The 14788-nt window shown below is 34.7% G+C and overlaps 1 protein-coding gene across 8 annotated transcripts in view; it reads right to left on the bottom strand.

Annotated features, from left to right (window-relative positions):
• LOC127984204 (dystrobrevin beta-like) overlaps positions 1–14788 on the bottom strand; it is a 30276-nt gene that overhangs the window by 12530 nt on the left and 2958 nt on the right. For 7 of the 8 annotated variants that reach the window (XM_052586738.1, XM_052586739.1, XM_052586740.1 and 4 more), the window contains exons 2-11: positions 10584–10626; positions 9169–9233; positions 8995–9075; positions 8007–8220; positions 7727–7812; positions 6944–7098; positions 6359–6464; positions 6030–6196; positions 2559–2683; positions 1187–1258 (exon numbers count right to left, since the gene is read on the bottom strand). In XM_052586738.1, the coding sequence (XP_052442698.1) occupies positions 1187–1258; positions 2559–2683; positions 6030–6196; positions 6359–6464; positions 6944–7098; positions 7727–7812; positions 8007–8220; positions 8995–9075; positions 9169–9232 (1070 nt within the window). In that variant the 5' untranslated portion in view covers position 9233; positions 10584–10626. Of the gene's footprint in view, positions 1–1186; positions 1259–2558; positions 2684–6029; positions 6197–6358; positions 6465–6943; positions 7099–7726; positions 7813–8006; positions 8221–8990; positions 9076–9168; positions 9234–10583; positions 10627–14788 lie in introns of those variants that run through there. The other variant, XM_052586741.1, reaches the window with a different exon arrangement.

Genomic DNA, 14788 nt, shown 5'->3' with positions numbered 1-14788 from the left:
GCAATATACTGTCTTTATAAAATAACTTTATTTTTGTTTATTTAATTCTAGCAAATAAGTTCTTGTTAAAAACTAACCATAATTAAAAATAATTATATATCGGTATCGGCAATCGGCCAAAATGAGTTGAAAATTATCAGCATATCTGATATAGGCCAAATCCAATATTGTGGATTCCTAATAATAATGGTTGGTGGTGTTGTACAAATTTATATGTACTGTATTTAAAAAAGTACACATGAAAACATCATTAAAATATAATTTTACCATTTTATTAAAGTCATTTTTTCCCCATTGAGGGCGTAATATTACAGCCAAACCATCCTGATGTGACCTTCTACTGCAAATCAATTTAACTGTAGAATTTTAGTCATTTTAAACAAAAACAAAAAAAATAGAAAAAAATTCTAAAGTTAAAACCTGATATTTGGTCAAATGTTTTCATTAAATTGCCTTACCATATAAAACTAGGCTACTATATTTTAAAAGACAATATATGCAATGTTTTTCAAAGTATTTATTTTATTTTTAAACTTCTTTTTCCCAGCAAAGTTGTAATAACAACACCTACCAATCTTACAGTGTTGTTGATAATTGAAATTAAACATTTATTTTTACTCATGAATTATTAATTATTGTATGAGAGCTTTTTAAAAATGAGCAAGCACAATTTTTAACAGAGAAATCAGAATTAGATTAGTTTGTTCACCATTCACCCAAGTAGTAGTAATAGTAGCAACTGTTTTTAATGAAAATGTAAATACCGTTTCAAGGCATGTAAAAAAAAAAAAAAAAAAAATTATATATATATACATATATATATATATATATATATATATATATATATAGAGAGAGAGAGAGAGAGTTGGCAATTTTAATATTGGACCCTGAAAATGCTGATATTAAACTTGTAATTGCTTTTAATGTCAATAACCAATATATGAAATTATAAAATATATGACATTATAAAAATAAGCTAGATTTACTTTATTAGGAAATATTTTAGTTTGTATTTTACAAGTGATTACAGGCATCGCAACACTGTGTATAACAAGAAATATTTTGAAATCTGTGTGTATTGGAAATAATAAATATATGAGTGTCGAAACAAATAATTAATTTCTCACATATAAAACACTTTGAACTGATTGATCTGAAAGGTCAAAGGTGAAGAGCAGATGCTCACCTCTTCGTGGGGCTGGAGCCTGCAGACGGAGGCAGGACTGGTTCATTCATGTTTCCTATTGGACGGGGAGGACTAGAGGAAAAAAACACAATCACATGGGTCAACACCACCCTACATCACATCGACCGAATTAAATCAAATACTTGCTTCTTACTCATTTTTAAGGTGCCGATTCCAAAAATAATGCCCGTTTTGCTTAAACACAACACACTTACTCACAAAATATGATGCATTTTGTAGCTTTTTTTTTTTTTTGCTTTTGACAAACATTTGTGAAGTGAAGTTTTGTATTATCCCTTAATCACCAGGAAAAAAAAAACACAAAAGACATAATTTCCAAGTCAGGTTACAAATATTTGTTCAGTTCATAGACATTTCACTGCTTATGTTAATGTGTCTGATTTGTAATTTTAAGTACATTAAAGTTCATACATACACACATATTTACTTAAATATATATATTACATTTTAAATTATTTATTTTTTTAAACAAAAAGAGAAAGAAAGAAAGAAAGAAAGAAAGAAAGAAAGAAAGAAAGAAAAAAGAAAGAAAGACAGAAGCTCTATGTAATGGAAAGTTTTATTTTTTACGTTTATTTCTTTCAAATCAGCAGACTTTTTTTCAAGATGCAGGGCTATGTAATATATAATCCATAACATAAGGTAAGTTTACATAACATAAGACTGAATATTTCAAAATATGTATATTAGATACATATATAGATATGTATGTATAACTATTTTAAACAACATTTTTTCATTATTATTCATGCATAGTTTCACATTCATTGATAGACAAGGAATATCTATATAATTTTTAAAAAATGTCATTTAATTTGTCACACTGTAGTGAACTACAAAAAAACAATAAGGTGATTATACACTCAAGTATACTTTTAACTAAAAGCTGAATTGATGTTAATAAAAGTTCATGGACACTTACAGAATTTCTCTCTTACACATACACCCATGCATTCAGGATAAATTAAACATTATACTGTTCAACTGACCCAAATTCACACACACACACACACAGGTCAGTCATGCAAAACTAAGAGACTGAAGCAACACAGACAGAACAGAGAGAGACACAGAGCATGATTCCTGGGAAAAAACTGACAGATCGAGACAAACAGACACCAGAATGAAGACAAAATCATAACTGACCTCACGTCTGAAAGCAGATAATAAAAGCAAACTCCTTCTCGGTCTCTGACGAGTGATCGTGTCTGACCCTCATCAATGTGTCCACAGAGACAATGTGATCATGTGATGTCAGGAACCAATAGAAACATTCCCGACACTTCCAAAATGGCCACAGACAGAGGGCTCTGTGTGTGTGTGTGTGTGTGTGTGCGTGTGACTGTCTTACACTATATTGGACAGGTTGAGGGGTTTCTCAGGGTATTCTGGGTAGACGGGGTGGGACGGCTCTCTGCTCGGCACACAGCCCAAGGATTTACTGATGGCACGACCCAACTTCTTAGCTGGAGATTTCTGTAACAAACACACACAAATATGAGGAACCAAAACTAAAACTAAAAACCTCCAAAAGACATGAAAAGTGTCCACTTGTATATTTTCACACTGTTTCAGATTAAGTAACAGATTCTTTTGTATAAAGAAATGCACAATTAGTATAGACATTTCAATAGTTTTTCAGCCTGTGGGAAGCCTGCACAATAAAAAGCATCATGAAAACATTAAAACAACCATAAAAGTTTGGGGTTAGTACATTTATTTTATTCAGCAAGGATGCATTAAATTGATCAAAGTTGACAGTAAATACAATTTCTACTTTATAAAAATCAAGCAATCCTGAAAAAAGAAATGCATTGCAGTTTTCATAAAAATATTAAGAAGCACAAATATTTGCAACATTGATAGTAATAAAAATGTGTTTTAGAGCAGCAAATCGGCATATTAGAATGATTTCTGAAGGATCATATGACACTTTACAATATATTGAAATTTTAATTCATAGTAATATTTTACTATATAACACACATATATATATATATATATATATATATATATATATATATCCTACCGACCCCAAAGATTTGAATGGTAGTGTAGAAATGTAAATTTGCTAAAGAAAGCTTTTATAAATGTTATTAATTCTTATATATACATATATACATACTCAGAGATGCTCACAAGTCTCTGAGCTAGAGTCCAAGTCAAGTCTCAAGTCTCTTTATTATATTAAGTCTCTGGTTATAATAAATGTTGCATCACGTACAGCGACCCATCCAAGCTGCTTAGAACACTGCATAGCTATATATGAGGAATTCAAAGCATGTAATATGCTATTATGTCACCTCTATCTATTAGTGTAAACAGGCTATATTGCAACATGACCAAAACACCAAGAATGCTTTACTTTTAAGTTAATATCTGTATTTTGCATTGTAGCATGAACACACTGTACAGTACAGACCAAAAATTAAGAAAGACCAAATATGGTCAAACATCACATTGTAGGTAAATTCAAAACGCTATTGCAACGAACCAAACAATGTGAAATATACGAAGAGTTCAGATGCAAAAGCCTCTAAGTGCAATCTGAAATTTTCGTCTAGAATAATAATTTTTATAAAGCTTGTATATTTAAGTTCAATAATTTCACTTAAATCACAATGCAAATTAATTGTAATTTAAGTGAAATGTGATTATTTAAACTTAAATATACAAGCTTTATAAAAATTATCATTCTAGAAGAAAATTTCAGATTGCACTTAGAGGCTTTTGCATCTGAACTCTTCATACTATCCACAAAAATGAACACACTACAGGGCGTGCAGAATTATTAGGCACGTTGATTTTGATCATTTTTTATTGTGCCTTGGAATAAAAAATGATCAGAAAATCAACGTGCCTAATAATTCTGCATGCACTGTACAATTCCTTATGATAGAGAATCCTCAATTATTTGTTATTTACTTAGTAGCTGGATAGCACAACAATCAAACGCTCAACATTTTTAGAGTGAATGTGAATCAACTGACCAACTTATGGCCTGTAACTTGTTAAAAACAAAATGTTTAGAAATAATACATACAGTCTCAAGCACGTGTCATATTTCTATGGCAACCAGTTACCAGAGCTTCAGTGAGGGACCGCCAAACCGCGCTTTAGATTTTACAATATAAATTAACCGTCTTGTTTAATCTTATGTTTTAGTGGTCAAATTCAGACTCGATGCAGAGCAGAGAGCACGGAGATAGCAAAATAAATAACGTCAGCAGTCATGGTACTAAACGAGCGATCGTTATATAGAATTTCCACACTTTTAAAAAAGTTTTTTTTCCCACACTTTTTGAAAGGGGGTCCTGCAGAACACCATACAACAAGGTTTAATCAAACGATCATTTATTTTTCATAAGGAAGACAGACAGTCGGAGTTAACCTCCTGTAACTTTAGGGAGTAGCTAAGCAAGAAGCAAGCTAAGGGATGGTCAATGCTGGCTAAACATGTTTACTGACCTATCAGGTGCGTTTTCAGATGCCTGATAAAATTTGATGTGGTTGAGCCTGAATCTTTTATCCTGATATTGCATATTTTGCATTGAGCACTTCTTCTGTTTGTGCCGTCCTTTTTGAAGTTTTTAAAACCAAAGCTAACAATGAATGGCACTGGCACAGCAGTCGACATGTTTGTTCGTTCGTTGTCCTCTGTGTGGCTGCGCCCGCACGCAGCAGATAGTAGTACGTCACGTGTTACGTGGGCAGGTTATATAGGTAACGGAGGGATGGAATAACAGGGAGCTCATCAGACGTTTACTAAAAATTAACATTGTTCACAAGTCCCGCAGCTCGAGTCCGAGTCGAGTCTGAAGTCACTTTGTGTGCGACTTAAGTCGCACTCGAGTCCGAGTCTCAAACTCGAGTCCCCATCTCTGTACATACTAAGGGGCAGTTGAATGCTTGAATCTGATTGGCTGACGAATGTTTTGAGGTGTTCAATTATTTTCTGGGAAACACACGGCGAATGTAGTTCCAGGCAGCTCTCTTGACCGCATTACAGTTCCATATCACTTTGCATAGTTAACAGTAATAACGGTCACAAAGTTTCCACAAAAAGGTGCTGTCCTGACGATTTTATCAGTTAGCCTTTATAGTGTAGCAACTTAAAGCCTACACATGAAATTTCTCACTAGCGATGTAATAACAGCACTGTTTAGAGACAGCAGAAGAATGTTTGGAGACGCACAGAGGTACGTAAGCCTAATTCATACAAGCTCTCTCTCTCTTTCTTTCTCTCTGTGTGTCTCGGTCTCTCTCACTCTCTTTCTAATGACTTCTTAACTGCATTAGAATGCTATCAACGGCTCAAGCCTCCATTACCAGCTTTAAAACAATGTTTTGTTACTAGCAAAACAGGCATTTGATGAGACGCGGAAGAAATAATCCCACTCATAATAGCGATTTAAATACAAAAACCAGACGAATCCCTTTAAATATATCATCGGATCGATGTCTTGAGGTGTGGTTACCATACTATAAGTGGAATAATTGACTCCGGACTGTTGAATTATTAGAAAAATAATGCATTATTTTTCTAATAATTCAACGGGCCGTCATCAATTATTCCTTACATATATATTTGTTCATTTTTAAGTCTTTGCAAACCAAATTTTATTGCAGTTCAGTTCATATAGCAGTACTTTTAAATAAAAAAAGTGCACAATACACATATGACATATCACATATTGAATGCATAACTGAATTTTGTGCATAATGTGATTAATTGCAGACAATCATATGGTTAATCATGATTTTCGTTGCCCAGCATATATAAATAAACAAATATGAGATGAGCACTGTAGCTGATCCTCACCCAGGACGAATGCTCCTTCATCTCGTGCTGGTTGTTGTGGTTTCCACTCTCATGACCTCGCCAGAAACAGTTCTGACACAGCTGATAATTAAAGCACTGCTGACAGCGGTAACGAAATCCCATCATGCCCTCCGACCGACAGAACGAACACGCCACCGGATGATAGACTGACAAACAGAGACAGATTCAATGTGCTGGAATATACAAATATTAAATTAGAAAATGAATGTTCATGATTGGAGACCAGTAAAAATTCTAGCTTTGTCACGGCAGCATAAATAAGTACGAGTAATATGAATAATTAAGCGTATTATTATTCAGTGTGTTACCGTTCTCCACGTTTGCCAGCCGATGCAGCAGAGGAAGCCAAATGAGACACTGAGGAGGAGAATCTGACATCAGAGTATCCAGAAACATGTTCAGCATCACCTTCTTCTGTTAAACACACACACACACAGACTCAGAAATGCATCCATGACAGAACGTTTGCACATTTACACATAGGATGTTGCTATGTGTATAATGTAGCATTTAGGGCTTGTGTTTAATATATAAAAAAAAAAATCTGAACTATACTTGTTCAAGTTACTTGATACTTGAAGTTCAATTAAACCCACTGATAAGAAGGCAATACACAAAAAAATTAACAATAGCAATATCTGGCTTTCCAAGGTCAATTGCGGGATCTCTCAAAAAATTGTGATTATAATTTTTCCATAACTGAGAATCCGGCACCAGGTTCAAACTTTAAGTTCAGATTGATGATTTGAAGTATTATTACTTCATCATTACATCAGTTACACAGTCTAACACTCAATGTTCAGACCTCTAACCCAATCTATGAGCATTAATAGTCAGGTTTATGCAAACACCACTACCAACAGAAAGAGAAGAAACGAGTGTGGAATTGTTACTTGTTGAGGAAAGCAGGATCTGGCGAAGTGATCCATGTAGCCAAAGGACGGCCCCTCAAATACGCCAGTGGGCGGCTTCAGCGCCTCCCGCAGGAAGTGGTCAAACTTGGACATCACCATCGCACCATGAGTATCAGATATCTGGGAGAAAATATCTAACACACACACACACAGACACACACTCGTTACATCGTCAACAGCACTGAAAAAGATCTTTATTCAGTGCTTTACACTGCACTGAATAAAGATATTCCCTGCATCTGAAAACAAATACTTCCTTAATATATAGCAGGTTAACGTATGCCAAAAGCGTAGTTTGTTTAAATTCGATGGACACTATCCCATGAGGCCATGGAGAGGATTTATGATTGGCTATACTGTATAGAACATACTTTTTTTGATGGCTGCAAAGCAAGTTCAAATCCAAATGTAGAAGCTACTTAAACAGTATGTGATTTTGGATACTGTCTTTAATGCAGAATTTGAAATGGTCTTACGTTTGGAGAAGTTTGCATAATTGATTCTATTATTTTCACTACTCCAACTTGCAAAAATGTTTCAGTCCCATGACCTCCATCCCACTCAAACGAATGCAAAATCAGCACAATTAAACCACAGCATGCCAATCCTCACATCAGACATATGATGTAAACAGACATCAACACATTTGGAGATCCTCCCATTCCTAAGACACCTAGAAAACAAGCGCCTAATGAATAAAGGTGACTCGGTTTGGTTTGTCCACTAGTGGGCATCACTGCTGAAGCCGCAGCATGAACTTACAGCGAAGTTTATCAACTAGTTTCCCTCCACACAGCACCGAGAGCATCACTTTCACAGAAAACACCGTCATCCTTCCCTGTGCATCACTGCAAAACACACACAGTTACACCGTCAAATCAACGGATGCTGATTCACAACAGAAAGTTCAGAAGAATGCCATTTATATGAAATAGAAATCTTTTGTAACATCATAAATGTTTTTACTGTTGCTTTGGATCAATTTAATGCATGCTTGCAAATTAAAAATATGAATTTCTTGAAACAAATCACACACGCTCACCTGTCGTGTGCCGCCAGCATGAAGTTGAGCAGCAGGCTGGTGTTGTGCTGGACGTTGATCTGGTGTGTGGTGGGCAGCCGTTTGTTTAGCTGCTGGTAGATGCAGGTGATGATGGTCTCCAGCCGAGCCACACTGATCTCGGTGCAGACGTCCAGCGTGTTCAGACCGTTGTCACGAAACGCCTCGATCATGTTCCACACGTCCACCAGATGCACTGAGAGAGAAAACACATCAAATATAGGGAATTACATCAGAGAAGTACATTCTCTGTCAGTCCAGATGACTACATAAACACGTAATATGAAAAACTCACTTGAAATGTTGTCATTTTTAACCCTCTGTTATTATACATTACCTTTTAAAAAGTTTTGAGTCAGTATTTTTTTTTTTTAAAGAAGTCTCTTATGCTCAACAAGGCTGCATTTATTTGATCATAAATACAGTAAAAACTGTGAAATATTATTATAAAGCAAAATAGCGGATTTCTATTGTAATACATTGGTAAATGTAATTTATTCCTGTGAATTAAAGCTGAATTTTCAGCATCATTCCTCCAGTCTTCAGTGTCACGTGATCCTTTAGAAATCAGTCGAATATGCTGATTCGCTGCTAAAGAAACATTTCTGATTATTAGCAATGTTGAAAACAGTTTTACTGACTAAAATTGTTTTGGAAACCATGATTTTCTTTACTTATTTGATGAAAATGAAAATATAAAGAAAAGTATTTGTTATAGAAATGTTTAGTAAAATTATAAATGTCTTTACTGTCACTTTTGATCAACTAAATGCGTCATTGATAATTAAAAGTATTAATGTCTTGTTGACCACAAACTTTTAAACAACAATGTTTTTCTGGCCTATGTTTCACTCTCATTATACTAAATAGAGTTCATTCATGCCGAGCTTTGTTTTGAATTTGCAAACAATCTGAAAAATGCATCTTTTTCAAGATTAGTCAGTTTCAGTTGATTTGAAGTTCTACTCACGGTTGCATTTCTTCTGAATGAATCTGAGCTTGCAGGCGGTGCGGTACGTGGACAGCCGGATGGTGTCATAATTCTCCGTCTCTGAAGAATCAAAGTTGCATATTTATACTCAGATGCACCAGTTTCTGAACATGTGCATTGTGGGTCAAAGGTCACATGGTGGGCGGCACTCACTCATGTCTGTGAAGATCTGCTTCCTGTCGGCCATGACATTCCCCTTCCGTCTCTCCTCTATCATCCTAGACACACACAGAGAGAGAAATGAAACATAGACGGCTGATTATTTAATTAGAGGCACTCTTGAGCTTTCAAAATAGACATCTTTCAAAAAATGAACCATTTTCAGATCTCTCACATTAATGGCAATTTCTTGTACTGAAAAAAAAAGGCATTATGGTAAATAAATGTGATGGTAATGGCAATTTTTTCCTTGTGTTGTTACTAAAATAAATAAAGACTTGTATTTTTGCATAATGTGTAACAATGTGATTTAGTTTTTTTTAAAACATGCATGATAGTAAAGAAATGTGATGGATTGTATTGTAACTAGGAAGGAAGGAAGGAAGGAAGGAACAACCTAGCAACCAGATGTGCCAAAAACCCGTTAACAGAGACTTTTTGTGACACTCATTATCAGGCGAAACACAACTGAATTTTCCAAACAGTAACATCTTAATAAAGACCAGAACTGAATCTCTCTCTACTGAAGCACTGAAGCATGTGTACACACATTCCTGCAGGGATTTGAGGGTCTCCGGTGAGACTTACCCATAATCCCCTGGGACACAGAGGTACAAACACTCACAACAACTCCACTAAAACTGACATCCAAACACATTTAGGAAGAACTCATTCTGTTATTCATTCACCGTCTTCTTCAACTCGATGACATCATCGTTTTGTCCTCATTGCCTTTGCCATCCTTTTATTTGAAATTCTGCGCAAACTCACAACTAAGTGAAAAGAATTTGTCAAACGCGCAGCACCTCACTGTCCTGAACTCACATCAACACTCATCACACAGACACGCTAAAAATCCTTGCCAACACACAAACACATCAGCTGCAGCTGAGGACTGAAACTTCCTGAAACGCTTTTCATCACAATGATATTTAGTGAAGAAATGCGGTATGAAAGGGTTAAAAGTTTGGAGTCAGTAAGATTTGAGTTTTACTTACTTTTACTCAGTAAGGATGCATTAAATTGATCAAAAGTCTTCCACACAATCATTAAGCAGCATTGATAATAATCAGAAATGTTTCTTTAGCAGCGAATCAGCACATTAGAATGATTTCTGAAGATCATGTGACACTGAAGACTGGAGGAATGATGCTGAAAATTCAGCTTTCTATCACAGAAATAAATTATATTTTAAAATATATTCCAATAGAACTTGGTTATTTTAAATTGAAATATTTTTGTAATTGTAATTTTTTCTTTACTGTATTTTGATCAAATACATGCAGACTTGGTGAGCACGAGACTTCTTTCATAAACAGAAAGAATAGTGCACACATTAAATGCTGAAATGCAACTGAAATCTGTAAAGCAGAAGTACAAGTTAATTAAGAGGAAATGTCATTGGTTACCTGATCTCGGCTTTAAGTCAGTCAGGGGAGAGCATCAAGAGGCCTGAAAACAGAAGGAAGAGAGTGAGATGATCAGACGTTGTGTCACATGAATCACAGATTAATCACACATTCATCACAGCCACAGTCCTGATTCCCACACTGTTCATTCATCCTGCAGCGTCTGTCAATCACATCTGCTCCTGTCACTGAGCCACAAGAGATCTTCACTTTAGTTTCTCTTTCAGTAAATATTCAAGTGTATCATCAAAGGATTCCATATTCCAGTGGCTTTAGTTCACAGTAATGGTCCATTTTATTAGCAGATTATATTATCATGATCTACAAACCCCTGGCAAAAAAATATGGAATCACCATACTATTATTCATAACAATTAAACGAATCACAGATATCACACAAAACTAGTTTTGTTTAATAATTCAACATTCTGGTTATTTGAAACATACCTCAAAAAAAAAATAACAAAAAAAAAAAGATAATAAACTTTTAAATTCATGAAAATGTGTTTTCTATATCAAGTAGAGAAAAAAAAGGTTTGAATCATTTATCAAAACACAGAGTTAGTACTTTGTTGCTCCTCCTCTTGCTTTTATGATGTCCTGAATTCTTTGGGGCATGGACTTCACTAATGAAAAACAATATTCTTCATCAAGCTGGTTTCAACTTTGTCGAACAGCGGTTGACAGGTCAGCTTTGCAAGATGGAGCAGTTTAGTCAATTTCCACCATGAGTTTTCAATCGGACTGCATTGCATTAAATTGCATGTGTAATTTAAATCCATTTGAATTTTCATTTCTGAGTGAACAATCCCTTTAATTAGCCAAAAATACCCCAATATATATAGATTAATTCCTTTTCATATCAGAAAAGTATACTGAAAATACACTTAAAATAAATATAATATCATTTACAATAGTTCCCAATAGAAGTTCCCAAGGCTGGTTCCGGAGGAGCCTAATCATTCATATCATCAACACACAACAGATATTAAACTGCTGCTGGAGTTAATTAATTCAACCACAGTCTCTGCCCAAACACAAACACTCTCAAAGTGGAAGTAGAGGAGGAGTCACACAGACGGGCGGCAGTGAGTTTACTATTCCTGTCAGCTGCCCAAACACGTGACCTTTCACTCACACACCATAAGTGGAAAACAATTATGTAAAGGCTCCATATGAGGCGTGTGTGTGTGTGTGGTCAGGCAGATTTTAGCCTGTGCTGATGCAGTTCATTCTGGAACCTCCATTCATACCTGCATTCAGTTCAGAACCAAAGCCAGAGAAGAGCCGCTTTACTTCAGACATCACGGCCCCTCCGAGACCAAACCAGAAGAGAACACTGCTGCTATACTCACTCGACTAATGCTGTCAGATATTAATATTACAGCCAGTTATTAATAACACTGCCAGATATTATTGGTTCACTGCTGTGAGCAGTTATGAAACAACAGCTACAGTCCAAGGCTCAACAAAGATTTTTTTTACTTGACATGCCAACATTTTTAATAGAGCCAACACACACACTTAAAAAATGATATTATAGCAACACATTCCCTTATTTGTGTGTGTGTCTGTGCGTGTGTATATATATATATATATATATATATATATATATATATATATATATATATATATATATATATATATATATATATATGCAGAACCTGATTTTTGCCAAGTGAGACATGTTCCTGGGACAACATCGTTGTTGACCCTGGAACAACATTGTGATTAACCAATCAGATTTGAAGAACTAGTTTATAGATTTTGTGAAGTTTACGCTTAAAATCAGTGTTTGGTGCTTGTACATCAGTGTCATTCATCTATCATATCCTCTGATTTTAGGGATTACTCATGGTTAAGGTTAGGTTTAGGTGTAGGGATATGGTTAAGAATATATTTTTGGAGGAAAATGTTGTTCCAGGGTCAACAAAATATGTTGACCTAGGAACACATCGAACTTGGCAAAATCAGGACGTGCATATATATATATACACATATATACACACATATATATACATATGTATATACACATATATACACACATATATATACATATGTATATACACATATATATACACATATATATATATATATACACACACATATATATATATACACACACATATATACATATACACATATATATACATATATATATATACACACACATATATACATATACACATATATATACATATATATATATATATATACACACAAAAAAACTTTTTGTATAAATTTGTATAAAAGAAAATCTTTCAAACAAATAATGTACGATAAAATTATTATATTCGACATTATTTTACATATACGTTTAATAAATTCTATCACACTATTTTTTACATTTTTAAAATGTCATTTAATATAATATAATAAATTAAATTATATAATCAAATTTAAATTCATATTGCTGCTTATACACAGATACAGTAAAAAATATAAAAGTATAATACTGTACATATATTTTGTAAGTGATTCATGTTAGAATTATATAAATATATGTGTGTGTGTGTGTTTAAAAGTTGTATACATTTTATTTTATTAACTATATTACAAATTAGTAATAGTTTAAGTAATAATAGTTTAAATATTATACATTCAAAATTATAAAAACCTGAATACATCATATTGTTTACAATTGCTATAATAACAGGATAATGTAGATGCCATTGCAACTCTGCAAGAGTGCAAATGTTGCAAAACATTACCGATTTGTTTTATAATGATCAAACCATCTTAACTGATGCTTGCAAGACTTTCGCAAGAATTTAGCAATTTCAACAAAACCTCATCTAGCAGCTAGATAACATTACATGGGTGACAAAGTGACTTCAGATGACTATAGTAATGTTGAAGTATTACAGTACACTAAGGGCCGTTTCATAGACAACGCGAGAAACGTGAGCAAGCAACGCGAGCGACGCGCTCCCTTTCATAGTCTAAACAGTGAACGCAAGCGTCACGGGTGATGCGTGTATGCAATACACTGCTCATGCAACAGGGGGTAGTAGAGTCGGGTGATATTAGTAGAGTCGGGTCGCATGATATTCAGATTACAATGGCAACTGAAGAGGAGTGTATTCTGTTGCTGATGAACTATCGTATAAATGTGGCGGCCGAAGTGTAACGATGCGTAGCCTCGGGGACAAGTATGCGTACAGATGCGTTGACTATGAAATGGCCCTAAATGGTTTAAGCAATAAAAACACATTTAATTGCAAGAACTCAAGCACCCGCCTGAAACAGGTTTCCACCTGTCAGAATAACTGTGTGTGGCATCATGAGAAAAATGATTAATTCGTAAGCTAGTCTGAAAGTCTCTACAGTAGCAGCACTGTATAACTGTGTTATGGAAACATTTACCACAGTAATATTTGCTATGACGACCACAACTGACAGCTCCATCTGCCTGTTTACTCAGCATGTGTGTTTAAACACTGAGTGTATATATATATATATAGCATCTAATAACTGTCTTAATTAATCATCGGAAGATATTTCTTTTGAGTTGGAGGAGTCTGTTCTTTTCTTCCTCTGCCAGCTCATATCAGTTTCTCTGTGACGTGGAGCGAATGATTGAATATCTCCTCTAGGGAGATCAACAAAAGCCTCCGGACGGTTCCCGGGGACAGCGGCCCTCATCTGGCTTTTAGACGCTCCTCTGTTCTCCGTCAGCTTCTTTCTCTCATGCGGCTCAATGTCTTTGTGCACAAAAAATAAGATCAAACTCAGACGTCACATCCATTGAGAGAGACGTGACGGAGCACAGGAGAGATTGTGTGTGTTTGTGTTTCACAGGACTGACAGCGGCTCTATTTGCATTTGGTACAGAGACAAATAAAGCCCAAAACCCTGAAAGTTCAACACACTGAAGTGCAGGGTAACTAATGAAAGCTGTCAAGAACACATCCGCCTCTATTTCACCACAAAATCAAAAGATAAGAATTACAAGTTGTTGTTTTTTTTTTGGTTACTACTGGTGCCATCCATGATTAGTTATATTAAAAACATAAGATATTGAAACAACAAAAATAAAACATCACATATATATACACACACACATACACAAACAAACATATAAATATAAATCATGATTAATCGCATCCAAAATAAGTTTGTTTACATAATATGTGTGTACTGTGTATATTTATTATGCATAAATACACATACAGTATACATTTTAAAAATATTTACACGTATAT

Source organism: Carassius gibelio, chromosome B20 (assembly GCF_023724105.1).
Source record: "Carassius gibelio isolate Cgi1373 ecotype wild population from Czech Republic chromosome B20, carGib1.2-hapl.c, whole genome shotgun sequence".
NCBI lineage: Eukaryota > Metazoa > Chordata > Actinopteri > Cypriniformes > Cyprinidae > Carassius > Carassius gibelio.
The sequence above is the reverse complement of the archived record's forward strand: the minus strand, read 5'-3'. Positions and strand labels throughout refer to the sequence as shown.